Source organism: Bidens hawaiensis, unplaced genomic scaffold (assembly GCF_021521415.1).
Source record: "Bidens hawaiensis isolate Kalapana, Puna unplaced genomic scaffold, B.hawaiensis_p1.1 tig00005959_1, whole genome shotgun sequence".
In the NCBI taxonomy this organism is placed as follows: domain Eukaryota; kingdom Viridiplantae; phylum Streptophyta; class Magnoliopsida; order Asterales; family Asteraceae; genus Bidens; species Bidens hawaiensis.
In genome coordinates, this window is record NW_027491394.1 from 1093599 (window position 1) to 1110434 (window position 16836).

Below are 16836 nucleotides of genomic sequence, written 5' to 3' on the forward strand. Positions count from 1 at the left end.
GTTTCTAGAGTTTTCACAACTCAAATGGATTTTCATTTTATACTTAGCCTATATATATATATATATATTTGCTTTGCTTATACTTTGAGTGCCAACCAACAACTCTTTTTCCCTTTCACTTCGGTGCTTAATTAGAAGATTAAGTAGATTATAATAGAAGATATGGTTTTTTAGAAAGAATAAGAGGATTCTAGTCTATTGGTTTTGGACATGTTTGATTGAGATCAGTTTAGGGGTATGAAATAAGGGAAAAACATAAAAAGAATATAACACATTGGTTTTGGCACATTTCAATCCATCAATTATTTTAAAACGTCCAAAACTTTATTATACAACATTTTTTTATAATACAAATCACCATAAAATTATGAAAATATCGGTACCATATCAAACCGTACAGGTACCGAAATCTTGAAATTTGGTACCGATTGGTAACAACTACCAAAAACATTCATCCTTACACAATGTCACACCCCAACCTACGACGGAATATGACATAATTGTATCATAGCTCAAAAGACACTAAAATAAATCCACGTGTCAATATGTAGATTATTAAATTCATATAATCCAAACACGTAAAGCACAATCATTGTTTAAAAGAAATTACAGCTAAAAATAATAGAAATAAAGTTCATCATTATTCATGCATCCTAAGGTCCAACTACTCCTTAATCCCTTGATTCTTCATCCAATATAGCTACCTGCGCCATGCAGTAAAATACATAGTTTGTCAACATAAAGTTGAGCAAGTAATCACAGTTTTTGAATACATATAATATAAAAATGACAATTCCTTGCTATAATATGAAATATTACAACTAGCATAACAACAATATCACAATAATATAAAAGTTGTCTTTTCACTCGAATCCCATGGATAACGAGTTACTCCGGCGGCGTATGATCATACTAATGAGGATGAGGATGAGATACCAACCACCAATACATAAATTATACACATAGTCACATTCGTACGTATAACTAATTGAGCAATAACATAATACGCAAATAGTTGAATTGTAGTGAAAATGGTTTAACGCATAACGCCCCCAAAATATAAAACGGTAAAAAGGGGGATGTGAGTTACTTACCTTTTAGTGAGTGGATTAGTGAGGATGAGATAATAATAAAAGAAAATGAGGATGAACAAGTTCAAGCCTTCGAGATACGTCAACAAGGATGCCCTAATTGTTTAACGATAGTGTTAATAAATGCGGAAAAGAATCAATAACGATTTGATTTTTTTGATGGGATATTATTAGTTTCAATATCATTAATTTGATCAATCGGTTTGAAAGACTTGGCGTCTTTTAGGGTTTTAAAACATTATATTTATTATTGTTAGTATTTATTATTATTATTGTTATTGTTACTGTTATTGTTATAACTATTAATGTTAATATTATTATTTAGTAACTAATATAAGTAAATATATTTTATCCATATCTTCAAATAAATGAATTTTAATACTACATAATCGATATTAAGCATTGGTATCATTATATATTAATTTAAAAACAACTTCCTATATATAACTAGATTGGTTTTGTACTATAAATAAATAAATAGATATGGATAAATAAATAATTAAAATAATATTTGTTTAATAGTATTGTATGTTTATGTGTATGTGAATAAATAAATATGAATAAAATAATATTTGTTTCATATGTATATATATGTATGCGGGTATACATACTTATGATGCGAAGCCATGGCCAAATAACGCTTCCGAGGTTCGGTTTTGCTAAAAACAATGTTTATTTATTTATTATTATTCTTATTAAGGTATATTAAAACAATATATAAAAAAATACATCAAAACCGGGTCCAGGGGGGTCGAACCCGCGCCCTGGGCCGGTTCAGCAGCTTAGCCAGAAACGCACCAGCCATCAGGCTGGTGCTTCCGTTTGCGTTTGTTTATAACCTGCATATTATTTAAACAGATTTACCCAGAGCCCATATTCAATTACAAACCCTAGGAATTCAAATCCGATGATTCGTTCATTGTTCGTTTTAATTGACTTAGGGGTATTGTTAATTGGTCAAAAGCGAATCATAAGCATGTTTCAATTACCGTTTATAGTTGCGGGATGAGGGATAACGAGCATCAACGGGTCGCGGCTGAGTTTGACTTTGGAGCAGGTCCTGACGGCTACGTAATATGCAATTGGGTTAGGGTTTACTTTCGCGATGCTATGAGGGATGTGTGTGCACGTTTAATTGAGTTTTCGTTGTGTATTTATAGTGTATTAAGGTTAAGGCAGCCGCTTATCGTTTAGGTCGCAATTAGTTTTGATTTTGATTCGTTTTCCATGTTTAATATGTCGGTGTGGTCGTATTTGGGTTAGTAAAAGATATGGCAAGATCAATTCCTGATTATACTCGTTAATTGTGGCACAAGAAACGGAGGGGGGGGGGGTATGGAGGCCGACGGGAATTAAAGAAAGAAAGGAGGGAAAAGAGATTTATAATAATATTGCACTTAGGTCCTTGAGCTATAATGTGTGATGCAAAGTGGGTTAGAAGCAAGTTTAGGGGTTAGTTTTGCATATTGTTGATAGTCTAATAATAAATATATAAAAGAAAATAATTAAACAAAAGAAATCTTTTATTAGTATCTCACCCGAACACGATCCGGGTCGGGTAACGATTACAAAGCATTAAACGGAAACCCGAAATGTTACAGCATTCCCTACTTTTGGAAATTTCGTCCCGAAATTAGAGATTAAGCCGTAACGAAGAGGTGCGGGTACTTGGCTTCCATTTGGTCTTCTCGTTCCCAAGTGAACTCGGGACCACGCTTGGATTCCCAACGAACTTTGAAAAGGGGAATATGGCTACGCTTTGTTTCTTTCTCCATACGATCCATGATTTCAATGGGTTTCTCGATCGCGCTCATAGATTCATCAACTTGTACTTCGTCGAGGGGTATGTGGAGATTCCCCTCGGCTAAGCACTTCTTGAGATTAGAAACATGAAAAGTCGGATGAACATTGGAGAGCTCTTCGGGGAGAACGAGACGATAAGCAACTCGACCAACCCTTTCAACGATTTCAAATGGCCCAACAAAACGAGGAGATAACCTGTTTCTTTTGCCAAAACAAACTACTCCCTTCCAAGGAGATACTTTGAGGAGAACTCGATCACCAACATTGAACTCGAGCGGTTTACGGTGCTTATCGGCGTAGCTCTTTTCACGGCTACGAGCGGCAAGAAGATTTTGACGAATAAGAGCAATGCGGTCGGAAGTTTCTTGAACAAGCTTGGGACCGGTGATTTTCGATTCACCAATCTCGCTCCAACAAATTGGGGAGCGACATTTTCGACCATAAAGTGCTTCAAAGGGTGCCATGCCAATACTAGTGTGAAAACTATTATTATAGGAAAACTCAACAAGTGGTAAGTGAGTATCCAATTTCCACCAAAATCTAGCACGCAAGAGCGGAGCATATCTTCGAGCGTTTGGATCGTTCGCTCGGATTGACCATCGGTTTGCGGGTGATAAGTAGTGCTTAGATCAATACGGGTGCCCAAGGCGGTTTGCAACGAATTCCAAAAATGAGAGGTAAACCGACCATCACGATCGGAGATATTGGTCAACGGTGTTCCATGGCGACAAATGATATTCTTGACATAGAGTTGTGCTAGTTGACTCACGGAGAACTTTTCTCGAATGGGTATGAAATGAGCCGACTTGGTCAACCGATCAATAATTATCCAAATACTATCGTTGCGACTTTGAGTAGTGGGGAGTTTCGTGATAAAATCCATAGCTATGTCCTCCTATTTCCAAACGGGGATCGGTGGTTGCTCGAGCAAGCCAAATGGCTTTTGATGCTCGGCTTTGACCTTAGAACAAGTGAGGCATTTGGATACATATACCGCAATATCTTTCTTCATTCACGGCCACCAAAACATGGGACGAAGATCGGCATACATTTTATCCGCACCGGGATGAATCGAGTATCGTGACTTATAAGCTTCATCAAGGATGAACGTACGAATGCCGTCATGATCGGGAACCCATAAACGGTTCAAATAATAAAGCAAACCGTTGCATTTGGTCTCAAGTTAGAGTTCGGCACCACACGACATCTCATCGTATAAACTTCCTTCGGTGACATAGACGTGTTGGGCGTTGAAGATGCGGTATTGAAGGTCGTATTGCATGGTGACACAATTGAGTAAGATGGATTTAATGTGACTCTTACGACTAAGAGCATCGGCCACGACATTTGCTTTCCCGGGGTGGTAGCGAATCTCGCAATCGTAATCGCTTAACAATTCGGCCCATCGTCTTTGACTCATGTTGAGATCCTTTTGGTCGAATATGTGTTGCAAACTTTTATGATCGGTGAAGACTACACATTTCGTGCCATAAAGATAGTGTCTCCAAATTTTCAAGGCAAACACGACCGCACCAAGTTCGAGATCGTGCGTCGTGTAATTTTTCTCGTGAACCTTGAGTTGACGCGAAGCGTAAGCAATGACCTTGTCTCGTTGCATAAGAACACAACCGAGGCCTTGGATAGAAGCGTCACAAAATATGACAAAATCATCGTTGCCCTCGGGAAGAGCAAGGATATGAGCATTGCAAAGCATGTCCTTTAGTGTTTGAAACGCTTTTTCTTGATCGGACCCCATTCATAAACTTTCCCTTTGTGGGTTAGTGCGGTAAGGGGTGAAGCGATCTTGGAAAAGTTGTGGATGAAACGACGATAATATCCCGCTAAACCAAGAAATGAGCGAACCTCCGTTGGAGAGGATGGGGTTTTCCAATTTTTAACGGCCTCGATTTTAGCGGGGTCAACGTGAATACCCTTTTCGTTGACGATGTGGCCCAAGAATTGAACTTGCTTTAGCCAAAATTTGCATTTGGAGAATTTAGCATAAAGTTGTTCTTTTCGCAACAAATCAAGAATGGCGCGCAAATGATCTTTGTGCTCGTCTTCGGATTTAGAATATATCAAGATGTCGTCAATGAAAACAATCACGAACTTTTCGAGGTAGGGTTTACAAACACGATTCATAAGATCCATGAAAACGGCGGGAGCATTAGTCAACCCAAAAGGCATAACTCAGAATTCAAAGTGCCCATAACGAGTACTGAAGGCGGTCTTGGGTATGTCATCCTCGTGGACACGAAGTTGGTGATACCCCGAATGAAGATCAATCTTGGAGAAACAAGCGGAAGGGGATAGCGGTTCTTGATGTAAGCTTATTGAGCTCACGGTAATCGATACACATACGAAGAGTACCATCCTTCTTGACAAACAAAACGGGTGCGCCTCATGGAGACGAACTCGAGTTAATGAAACCCTTGTCCGTGAGTTCTTGGATTTGATTGGAGAGTTCTTGCATCTCGGAGGGTGCAAGACGGTACAGTGCTTTGGCTACAGGGTTTGCTCCGGGTACAAGATTAATACGGAACTCCACTTGATGTATGGGAGGGAGTCCAGAAACGTCTTCGGGAAATACTTCGGGGAAATCGCGAACAATCGGGATGTCGGAAAGTTGCTTTTCTTCGTGGGCCTTTGTAGTGACATGGGCTAAGAAAGCGACATACTTCTTGCGCAAGTAACGTTGGGCTTCAAGGCACGACATGAGGTTTAGCTTTGAGAATGGTCTTTCTCCGGCGACGTTTAGAATCACGCCACCTTCGATAGGGATACGAATAATCTTCTCGAAACATAGAATTTCGGCACGGTGAAGAGAGAGCCAATCCATATCAATGATGACGTCGAAGCTACCCATTTGCATCGGAATGAGATCAATCGAGAAATTTTGCCCATTAAGGGTGAGCGTGCAATTACGGACGACGGAGTCAATAACGATCAAACTGCCGTTAGCTATCTCTACCGTGAATGGTTTAGACAATTTACTACGGGGCACATCAAGTATGTACTCAAAATCAAAGGAAATGAAACTCCTATCGGCTCCCGAATAAAATAATACCGATGCATGATGCTTGTTAACTAGAAACGTACCGTTCACCACATCGTTCGAGTTTCGGGCTTGGTGCGCATTGATGGTGAAGGCTCGCCCTTGAGTTCCTTGAGGTGCTTGGGTTTGAGATGTTGAAGCTTGAGGGGTCGGAGCTTGGTAGGCTTGCATGAGCATGGGTTGAGCTTGAGGGTTTGGAGGAGGCATGAGTTGGGGTAATTGAGGTTGGTAAGTTTGAACTTGGTAGGCTTGAGAGGTGTAGTAGGGTTGTGGGGCAAAATAGCATGATGGGCTTGAGCGAGTTGAGGACACGCGTTGCGGAGGTGGTTCGGATCACCACAGTTATAGCAAGCCCTAACGGTGTTAATGATTGGAGCACGAGGGATGGCTCGGTTGGGTTGGTTTGACGGTGCGAACCGCGGTGGAGAGGTTTGCACTCGGGGTGCTTCTCGGAGTATTGGGTGAGATGGCCAAATCGGTGGCAATTGATGCACACTCGGCAAATGGATTGGGCCGGATGGTGACGTTGGCAAGTGTAGCAATATGGGTGCGGGCCGGTGTATGGTTTCTTGTTTGGAGGGGCTTGTTGGGCTTGTGGTTGGGCTGTGACATAGTTTTGGGAATTGGGCTTTCGTTTGTTATTGCGGTAATGAGAGGAGTTGTGGTTGTGGTTGTGGTTGTGGTTGTGTTTGGAGGATTCGGGCTTTGAGGATTCGGGCCTTGAGGATTCGGGCTTGGACTCTTTAGTGGGTTCGGATGCGGGCTTATCATTGGGCTTCTTGGAGCCTTTCCGCGTCAAGGTCCCAGCCTTAACGTGGTTTTCGGTGAGGGTACCGGCTAGAGCAATGGCATCACGAAGTTCCTTCGGGTCACGACTAAGGACGGAATCTTGGATTTTCATCGGCAAACCCGAGATGTACTTATCAATGGCACGCTCCAAAGGAGTAACCATATGCGGGATAAGGTCGCTCAATTCGTGGAATCGGTTGTTGTAAGCCGTATTATCACCTCCCTCTTGCTTCAAATTCCAGAATTCTTTTTCCAACTTCCGGAGTTCATGTTTCGGGTAGAATTGGTCTAGCATGAGCTTCTTGAGGTCATCCCATGGCAAGGCCATGGCAACCTCACCCCCAAGGTCTCTCTTTTTGCTAGTCCACCAAGTAAGGGCACTAGATTTAAAAACACTTGATACATACGTGGTCTTCTTGTCATCCGGACATGCAGAGTGGAGGAACACGCTTTCCATATGCTCGAACCATTGAAGAAGGGTTGTAGCACCCTTAGTCCCAAAGTAATCGGTTGGGTTAGCGTTGGTGAATTGCTTGATAGTGAAAACATTAGGGTTTGCGGGAACAATTGCGGCATTCACGGCTTGGAGTTGAGAGATGACCATAGGGAGGGCTTCCACAATTCCCTTCGTAATGCGAGATGACATGGGACGGCCAAAGTTTCAGCGGGTACGGTTGATGAGACGGGAAGACATACTGCAAGGATCAAATGTGTAAAATTTATGAGACTCGGGTAAATGTTGTAAATATGTGAATTTGTATTAGTTGATACTTGTGAATTCTATTTAACAACTTGAGGTTGAGTTTGAGTAAATCGATACTTGTGAATTCTATTTAACAATTTGAGGTTGAGTTTGGAGTCATTTATGAGACGTGATATTATAAGTGTTGACGTAATGAGGGATAATAAATAAAATAAATACATAAGTAAATAAATAAATAGTAATAACGTAACTTAAAGTTGAAACATGGGGTTTCATTTGTTGGTTAGGATTTCATGAACCACCATGGTTCCTTCCAACGAAATGAAAATATCGAAAACCAAATAAAATTGATTAAAATTGAGTTGTGAAGGGTGTTGAGATAGATGGTTGAAGTACTTCGGGAACCACCCCGTATTTGCGTACTTCACCCAACTATTCGACTAAAACACAATAGGGAATATCGAGCTTAGCCTCGTATCACCATGAATTCGGTTATAAATTAAGGATGTAATCGTCACATGACCACGATTGATACAATGAGGGTAGCAGATTCGTGAACGTTTGGTGTGATACGCTTTGGCCTAACAAGTTTCACACTCACACCTCACCCTCCAGGAAGGCAACCAGGTCTCACGGTTGATCGAGATGTATGCGCATTGCACTTCCTTAGACTCGTAAGTCTTGATGTCAAGGGATTGGTGTACAGGTGTGTCCCCCTTACAGTTACTACATATCCGTTACACGAATCATCCTCAAGGAGAGGGGAGTTAAAAGGTGGGAATTCTTAAGGAATTTCCCGATTTAAAAATCGTCCTAAAATTTTGAAAAATGATTTTGATGCATAGCCTCGGAATAAGTGTGTGCTTTCATGTACAATTGTATATGACAAAAAAATTAAATAATTTAAGCTATGTACAAAAATCTAAACATGTAGGGTGCACGTATAGTAACACGTATAGGGACCCTAAGCATGCTACTAGGCCGTTACGTCTAACCACCTATCTTATAGCATTCGGCTCTGATACCAATCTGTCACACCCCAACCTACAGCGGAATATGCCTGGGCGCGATATAATTGTATCATAGCTCAAAAGACACTAAAATAAATCCACATGTCAATATCTAGATTATTAAATTCATATAATCCAAACACGTAAAGCACAATCATTGTTTAAAAGAAATTACAGCTAAAAAATAATAGAAATAAAGTTCATCATTATTCATGCATCCTAAGGTCCAACTACTTCTTAATCCCTTGATTCTTCATCCAATATAGCTACCTGCGTCATGCGGGAAAATACATAGTTTGTCAACATAAAGTTGAGCAAGTAATCACGGTTTTTGAATACATATAATATAAAAATGACAATTCCTTGCGATAATATGAAATATTACAACTAGCATAACAACAATATCACAATAATATAAAAGTTGTCTTTTCACTCGAATCCCATGGATAACGAGTTACTCCGACGGCGTATGATCATACTAATGAGGATGAGGATGAGATACCAACCACCAATACATAAATTATACACATAGTCACATTCGCATGTATAACTAATTGAGCAATACCATAATACGCAAATAGTTGAATTGTAGTGAAAATGGTTTAACCCATAACGCCCCCAAAATATAAAACGGTAAAAAGGGGGATGTGAGTTACTTACCTTTTAGTGAGTGGATTAGTGAGGATGAGATAATAATAAAAGAAAATGAGGATGAACAAGTTCAAGCCTTCGAGATACGTCAACAAGGATGCCCTAATTGTTTAACGATAGTGTTAATAAATGCGGAAAAGAATCAATAACGATTTAATTTTTTTGATGGGATATTATTAGTTTCAATATCATTAATTTGATCAATCGGTTTGAAAGACTTGGCGTCTTTTAGGGTTTTAAAACATTATATTTATTATTGTTAGTATTTATTATTATTATTGTTATTGTTATTGTTATTGTTATTGTTATAACTATTAATGTTAATATTATAATTTAGTAACTAATATAAGTAAATATATTTTATCCATATCTTCAAATAAATGAATTTTAATACTACATAATCGTAATTAAGCATTGGTATCATTATATATTAATTTAAAAACAACTTCATATATATAACTAGATTGGTTTTGTACTATAAATAAATAAATAGATATGGATAAATAAATAATTAAAATAATATTTGTTTAATTGTCACACCCCGACTAAAGGCGGCGGAACATGCCGAGGTGTAACGATTGTCCATAAGCACATGACACTAATTAAAGTGACAGTATTTAATAAACTCATTTCATTTCACAACATCGAAAATGTCACATAACAATTTTCCATAAAATAACCATATACAAGATGTCACAAAATATGACAAATTGATATTGTTCATTTTTTCTAATATCCTAAGGTCTTTGAGTCGTTTTCTTCACAATCATAAATCAACCAAGATGCAAACCTGCAACATTTCATAAAATAAAGTTTGTCAACACAAAGGTCGGTGAACAATTCATAAGTTTAATCATATTAGTATATAATAAAGATAGCCACAAAACTTGCATACGAAACGATAAATAAAAGTGGTAATTTGGATAAATAGATATTGCTAAACACATTAGCGACACCTAGCTATAAGGTGATGCCAAATAGTCTAGGATTTTATAGTTATCGTTAATTGCATTACGTTAACGACACTTGCTATAAGGGGATGCCAAATAGTCTAGGATTTTATAGTTCCACCAACCAAAAGCGATAAACACATAGGCATATAAGCATAGAACACCAAATCGAGCAATTATTTAGGTAAAGTATACAACTACGTTTGTGGTTTAAGATTCAAATATAAAGCATCTTGTTGAATAAGTATGAAATGTCACCCCTAAAATAAAAGATGAAAAATGGGGTATGAAGTACTCACCTTCAAGTAGTAAACTTGAAAGATGATAATTTGGAGATTTGTCGGAACGACGAGTTTAACGCACAATGCCTAAAAAGAAAAGAAGTCTTGAATTTAGAAAGGTTGTCTTGAAGGTCTTTAAACAAAATAAATGTTGAGAAATGTAAATAATTAAAGCTCAAGGTTTAAAATGTGACTATTTAAGAATTTATAATAATAACCCTTTAAAAATGTAAGTTTGCTCGAAACCGGGTTAAAGTATCTAACCTTAATATTTACTCAACCTATGTTAAGTAATAAGGTGGGTAAAATGCAAGAATGCAAATCCTTTTGGAATAAAGATACTAAAACGGGTTTTTTTTTTATCAAGTGTTCGGGTTGTCGGTTCGGGTCTTGATAATTGGTCAAACCCAAAGTCAACTTTCTAAAATATTGAATGTTATGAGATAACTCAATAAAATTTAATAAGACTTAACCAAGTATGTAGTTCCATTGTTTTAGAACTAACAACGCACGTTAAGCGAGTGTTCGGTTTTGTCGGTCCAAACTTTGTTATGAGATCAAGTTGGATCCAACATTTCCAAGTACTTAAGAAAATATTTAAAAATCAATTTGTAACTATTTTTAAAGAAGTATACAAGTCTTGATGGCTAAAAAAAACACACTTGTGTGTCTTAAGCGAGCAAGAATCGGTTTGGTTCGGTTTCCATCTCACAACAAGTTCATAGATGGTTTCCACATGTCCAAACACTAAAGAACTTGTATAATAATGTACAAATAAAAAAAATACCAAAAGTTAACAATAAAGTCTTTAAACAAAAGTTCGGTTTTCGGTTCGGATCGTATTTCGGGTTAAGACCGAGGTAAGATTCTACAAACCTATAACCATAGAATTTGTATAAAATGATTTTAGAAACTTAGATCTAACACTAAGTATGTTTAAACAAACAAAACGAGCAACAAAGTTTGGTTTACGGTTTAGAGCTATTTACGGTTAAACCGAAGCATAGACTTTTAAAAACCCATAACCATGGAACTTGTAAACATGACCAACAAACTAAAATAAGCAAGATTAATATGTATGAACAAGTTATATAGATGTATATATATCAAGGACACGAAGTCCTCTATGAAGCCTTGCCTTATGGGGTCCGAAACCTCACCGACCGGAATCGGAGAAGTAACTACCAAAGGTAAACAAGGGGTGTATATTATATATATGTTGCACAACCATAAACAAGTATTAATAAGGATACATAAACTAATTAAGATGAAAGACCAAAATCCTTCAAGAACACTTAAGAAGATAACCTTGAATCTTTGATGTTTGAGAGAGTTTTTTTTTTTTTTTGGAGTTGTAGCAAGGGAAAATGAAGAGGAAAGGTGGTGTATATATAGGGTAATGTTGGTGGTCAAATATGGGTGTGAGACACAAGATTTTTCATGCAAAATGGATCAAGACAAAAACACAAAACAACAAAAATAAATAAATAAATAATAAATAAATAAAAATAAGATGTTTTCAAGACCCAACAAGCGTGAAACAATATTGTAACATAAATCCATCATTTTGATTATAACATAAGCTTCGGTTTACAAATCGGGTCGGTTTACAAAATAAACAAATACAAAAACGAATACAAACAAGACCCCAAATTGACGAATGTCACATTAATAGCATTGTATGTTTATGTGTATGTAAATAAATAATTGAATAAATAAATATGAATAAAATAATATTTGTTTCATATGTATATACATGTATGGGGGTATACATACTTATGATGCGAAGCCATGGCCAAATAACGCTTCCGAGGTTCGGTTTTGCTAAAAAAAAAGTTTATTTATTTATTATTATTCTTATTAAGGTATATTAAAACAATATATAAAAATACATCAAAACCGGGTCCAGGGGGGTCGAACCCGCGCCCTGGGCGGGTTCAGTAGCTTAGCCAGAAACGCACCAGCCATCAGGCTGGTGCTTCCGTTTGCGTTTGTTTATAACCTGCATATTATTTAAACAGATTTACCAGAGCCCATATTCAATTACAAACCCTAGGAATTCAAATCCGATGATTCGTTCATTGTTCGTTTTAATTGACTTAGGGGTATTGTTAATTGGTCAAACGCGAATCATAAGCATGTTTCAATTACCGTTTATAGTAGCGGGATGAGGGATAACGAGCATCAACGGGTCGCGGCTGAGCTTGACTTTGGAGCAGGTCCTGACGGCTACGTAATATGCAATTGGTTAGGGTTTACTTTCGCGATGCTATGAGGGATGTGTGTGCACGTTTAATTGAGTTTTCATTGTGTATTTATAGTGTATTAAGGTTAAGGCAGTCGCTTATCGTTTAGGTCGCAATTAGTTTTGATTTTGATTCGTTTTCCATGTTTAATATGTCGGTGTGGTCGTATTTGGGTTAGTAAAAGATATGGCAAGATCAATTCCTGATTATACTTGTTAATTGTGGCACAAGAAACGGAGGGGGGTATGGAGGCCGACGGGAATTAGAGAAAGAAAGGAGGGAAAAGAGATTTATAATAATATTGCCCTTAGGTCCTTGAGCTATAATGTGTGATGCAAAGTGGGTTAGAAGCAAGTTTAGGGGTTAGTTTTGCATATTGTTGATAGTCTAATAATAAATATATAAAAGAAAATAATTAAACAAAAGAAATCTTTTATTAGTATCTCACCCGAACACGATCCGGGTCGGGTAACGATTACAAAGTATTAAACGGAAACCCGAAATGTTACAGCATTCCCTACTTTTGGAAATTTCGTCCCGAAATTAGAGATTAAGCCGTAACGAAGAGGTGCGGGTACTTGGCTTCCATTTTGTCTTCTCGTTCCCAAGTGAACTCGGGACCACGCTTGGATTCCCAACGAACTTTGACAAGGGGAATACGACTACGCTTTGTTTCTTTCTCCATACGATCCATGATTTCAACGGGTTTCTCGATCGCGCGCATAGATTCATCAACTTGTACTTCGTCGAGGAGTATGTGGAGATTCCCCTCAGCTAAGCACTTCTTGAGATTAGAAACATGAAAAGTCGGATGAACATTGGAGAGCTCTTCGGGGAGAACGAGACAATAAGCAACTCGACCAACCCTTTCAACGATTTCAAATTGCCCAACAAAACGAGGAGATATTTGAATTTGTGACATTTCAAATAAAATCAAACTGATAGTGCATTGATTGTTTACCAAAAAGAAAAAAAAATATTTAATCAAAGTAGACTTTTGAGAGACTTGAACTTGAAACCTTTCAAAATTTGAAAGACCGGAAATGTTTAAAAGGAGTTTACCACCACATCATCTTAAACTTTTTTATATTGGTTAACTTCTAAAAATCTTATAGGTTCACTAAAACTTTATATATATATATATATATATATATATATATATATATATATATATATATATATACATACTTTTAATGTAAAATTTGAAAATCAGTGGGTTACCGTGAACCCGGGGAACCCGTATTAAATCTGCCCATGTATGCAACTGATTAACCTGTTGTGTTTTTCTGAAATACCAAACTTGGTTTCTTACATAGATATTATTGCTGTTGTTGGTGGCGTAGTTGTTGAAAAATATGGTGAATGGATATTTGGTGGTTTTATTATATGTGACTCTTTAAGTGATGTATTGAAAATGTCTCTTAACTAGAGTATTTATGTATTTTATTAGATGTTTAATGTCTAATATTAAAACTCTAATTAATAAGAGACTCTTTATCCGTGCATGGCTCTATATACTAGAGTTCTTTTGTGTCTCCTTTAGATTAGAGAAATAGAATTCTTAGAGAAGAGAGAACACTTGAAGAATACATATGTGGGAACATATAGAAAGGAGTACTCTCTACTCGTTTCCATCACCATCTTATTCTTCCATATTTCTTTTCAACAACACCACTTTATCTAATGCAATCACGGGTGCGAGTGTCATCTCCGGCAGTACACACACTGTTCTGGTTGTTGTACCCTGGGAGACAGACGGACTCTTTAGTAGAGACCCAGAATCTGTTTTAAGGGGAACATATAGAATACGTGCCTCAACCACACTTAATATATATGTGTGTGTGTGTGTGTGTATATTGTTTTGTTCATCTTTTGTTGCAGTCAATGGAGTTAACCACATCAAGGAAAATTAAGACGAATGTGAAGATACCCAACGGGTGGAAGACTCGAATCAAGAAGTTTTTGTTAAAGTTCTCACCAAAGAAATCAGCATGAATCTTTATATTAACAAAAAATTGCACTTTACATTTATTTCTTGTTGGTTTTGTACACGGTATTGTACTGTGGTATTTCTCTAGTATAACGAGAGTATCGTTATACTTATTTTAGTTTACTATTTTTAAATAATATTGCACCCCATGCCCTACAATCTTAAAACAGATTTCGTGAGATTGTTTCTGCAATCTTAAAACCTTATTTATAAAGATTGTGGGTTCACTAAAGAATTGATATAAAAGGTATTTTTCATGAAACTTTAGAAATAATTTTGGGAAATATTATTGGTAGTACAATATCGTTTCTAGATATTTTAAAAGATTGGAGTATAATCTTATATCTAAAAAATATTGTGTTACATAACGAAATATTTGATTAGACTGTTTGGTTTAGTAACGATTTTCGTAATCGTTAGTATTCTAACAACAGTGTTAGAAACGGTTTTTGGATAACCATTGAGGTTTTATGTCTAACTATGTTAGAAATGGTTCTTAGTAAACCGTTCATTTTAAAATGATTGTTGTAATCGTCTGTTTTCTAAAAATCGTGTTACAAACAGTGATTAAAAAAACATCCATTTAAAACCAATTTTGTAATCGGTTATTTTTCTAACTTGTGGGTTAGACCGGGTGTATTAGTATACAACATGTGTTTAAATATCTAACATGCTTGTAAGATACGATTTATTATATATATAAACATATGTGTTTAAAATGTTTTTTGTAAACGTTAATGTTCTAACGGGCGTGCTAGAAAATAGTATAGTGAGACGTTAATGTGTATTTTTGTGAAATAGTGCATAAAAGATTCCACGTGTGTCTGTTCTTATTCCTCCCATTAAGGTATTAATAATTCACTCATTAAATTGGCATTAATTGAGTGACTTTTGGGTTATACATAAGAAAAACCAACGGTTTAAAGGTTTTAGTCTCAAGCTTCATGTTTCAAGTATAAATATTCTTCCCTACAACGTATGCATTATAACTGTTTAAGTTCTAACATGTTTGTTAGAAATTTTTTATTTTATAAACCATATTTAAAGGAAATTTTTTATGTAAACATTTAATTTTCTAACGTGTGCGTTAGAAACAAGTAGAAATGGTTTCTTTTATAGATTCTATCATTGGAAAACGTTATATGTAAACGTTAAGTTTTATAATGTGCGTTATAACATGCTTTTTAACATATGTGCTGGAAACCATTTTAGTACAAGGGTCTTAAATCTAAGCCATATAAAATTGTTTGATGTTTTAGGTATTGACTTTGTTTTTTATAAACCCTTATTATTAATATAATATATTACAAAAGTAAGAAAGTGTTTTAAAATGATTTTAAACAAAGTTCTACATGTTATAGATAATTCAAAAATGGTTTGCTACTCTTGCTAAAAGTAGAATATGTTTATCTAAGATAACGTTCTCAAGGATAATCTATGGTGGAAAACAACTTCGTGTTATGTGTACAAGAGTGATCAAGTATCGTTACTCAAATGTAGTAATTGTAACAACTTTGATGTTGTTTTGAACATATTTGTTCAAGAGTCTAGTTTCAAAAATAGAATGAGGATATAAGGATATGTGTGCATGGAGTTCTATTTGAGGGAGTACCACAATACATAACATAAAATGATATCATGGAGATTATTTCCATCAGATGATGAAAGCGTTGAATATAATAATAACACTTCGAGATTTAATATCTAACTGTCGTATGTTTATCCATAGATAGAATGTTTTTTTATTAAAAGGTGTTTTACACTTTATGTTGTTGTTTCGGTTGTATTATTATTTTGTGTTCAATATCTTCGGACACATGCAGTTTTACAACCAAATACAACAATATTTATCGTGACGAACAAAATTATTTTACAGATTCTTTTAACGAAAAATTAATATTAAAAAAAAGGAATAATTTTAAATGGATAGTACAAAAGGAATTTTGCATAATAAATAACTTGTTAGTTGTTACATTGACTAAAAGCTAAGACGAGACATCAAATGCATAAAAACATCATGAGAGCTTCATGAGAAAATGTGGTGAGTGTACTGAGATAAAATACACAAGAACAAGATATGCCATCTAATGTTGAAAGCATCAACATGGAAATGCACAATTGTGTGTTTTTGATAATTATAACATATGAAAGGAATATATATTATTCTTATAAATGAGCTTATAAATCTTGTGAGATCTATTATATGAGACTTACAATACCTAGTGATGGACTTGTAGATGATTATATTGCCACAAATGTTGTTGGAA

General features: G+C 36.1%; 1 protein-coding gene across 1 annotated transcript; it reads right to left on the reverse strand.

Annotated features, from left to right (window-relative positions):
• Positions 1-671: 671 nt before the first annotated feature.
• Positions 672-7384, reverse strand: LOC143631195 (uncharacterized). Its single transcript, XM_077100030.1, has 3 exons — positions 6784-7384; positions 5404-5861; positions 672-704 (listed from the first exon to the last, which is right to left on the reverse strand). Exons 1-3 carry the CDS (start codon positions 7382-7384, stop codon positions 672-674), a joined length of 1092 nt encoding a protein of 363 aa, XP_076956145.1.
• Positions 7385-16836: the final 9452 nt, after the last annotated feature.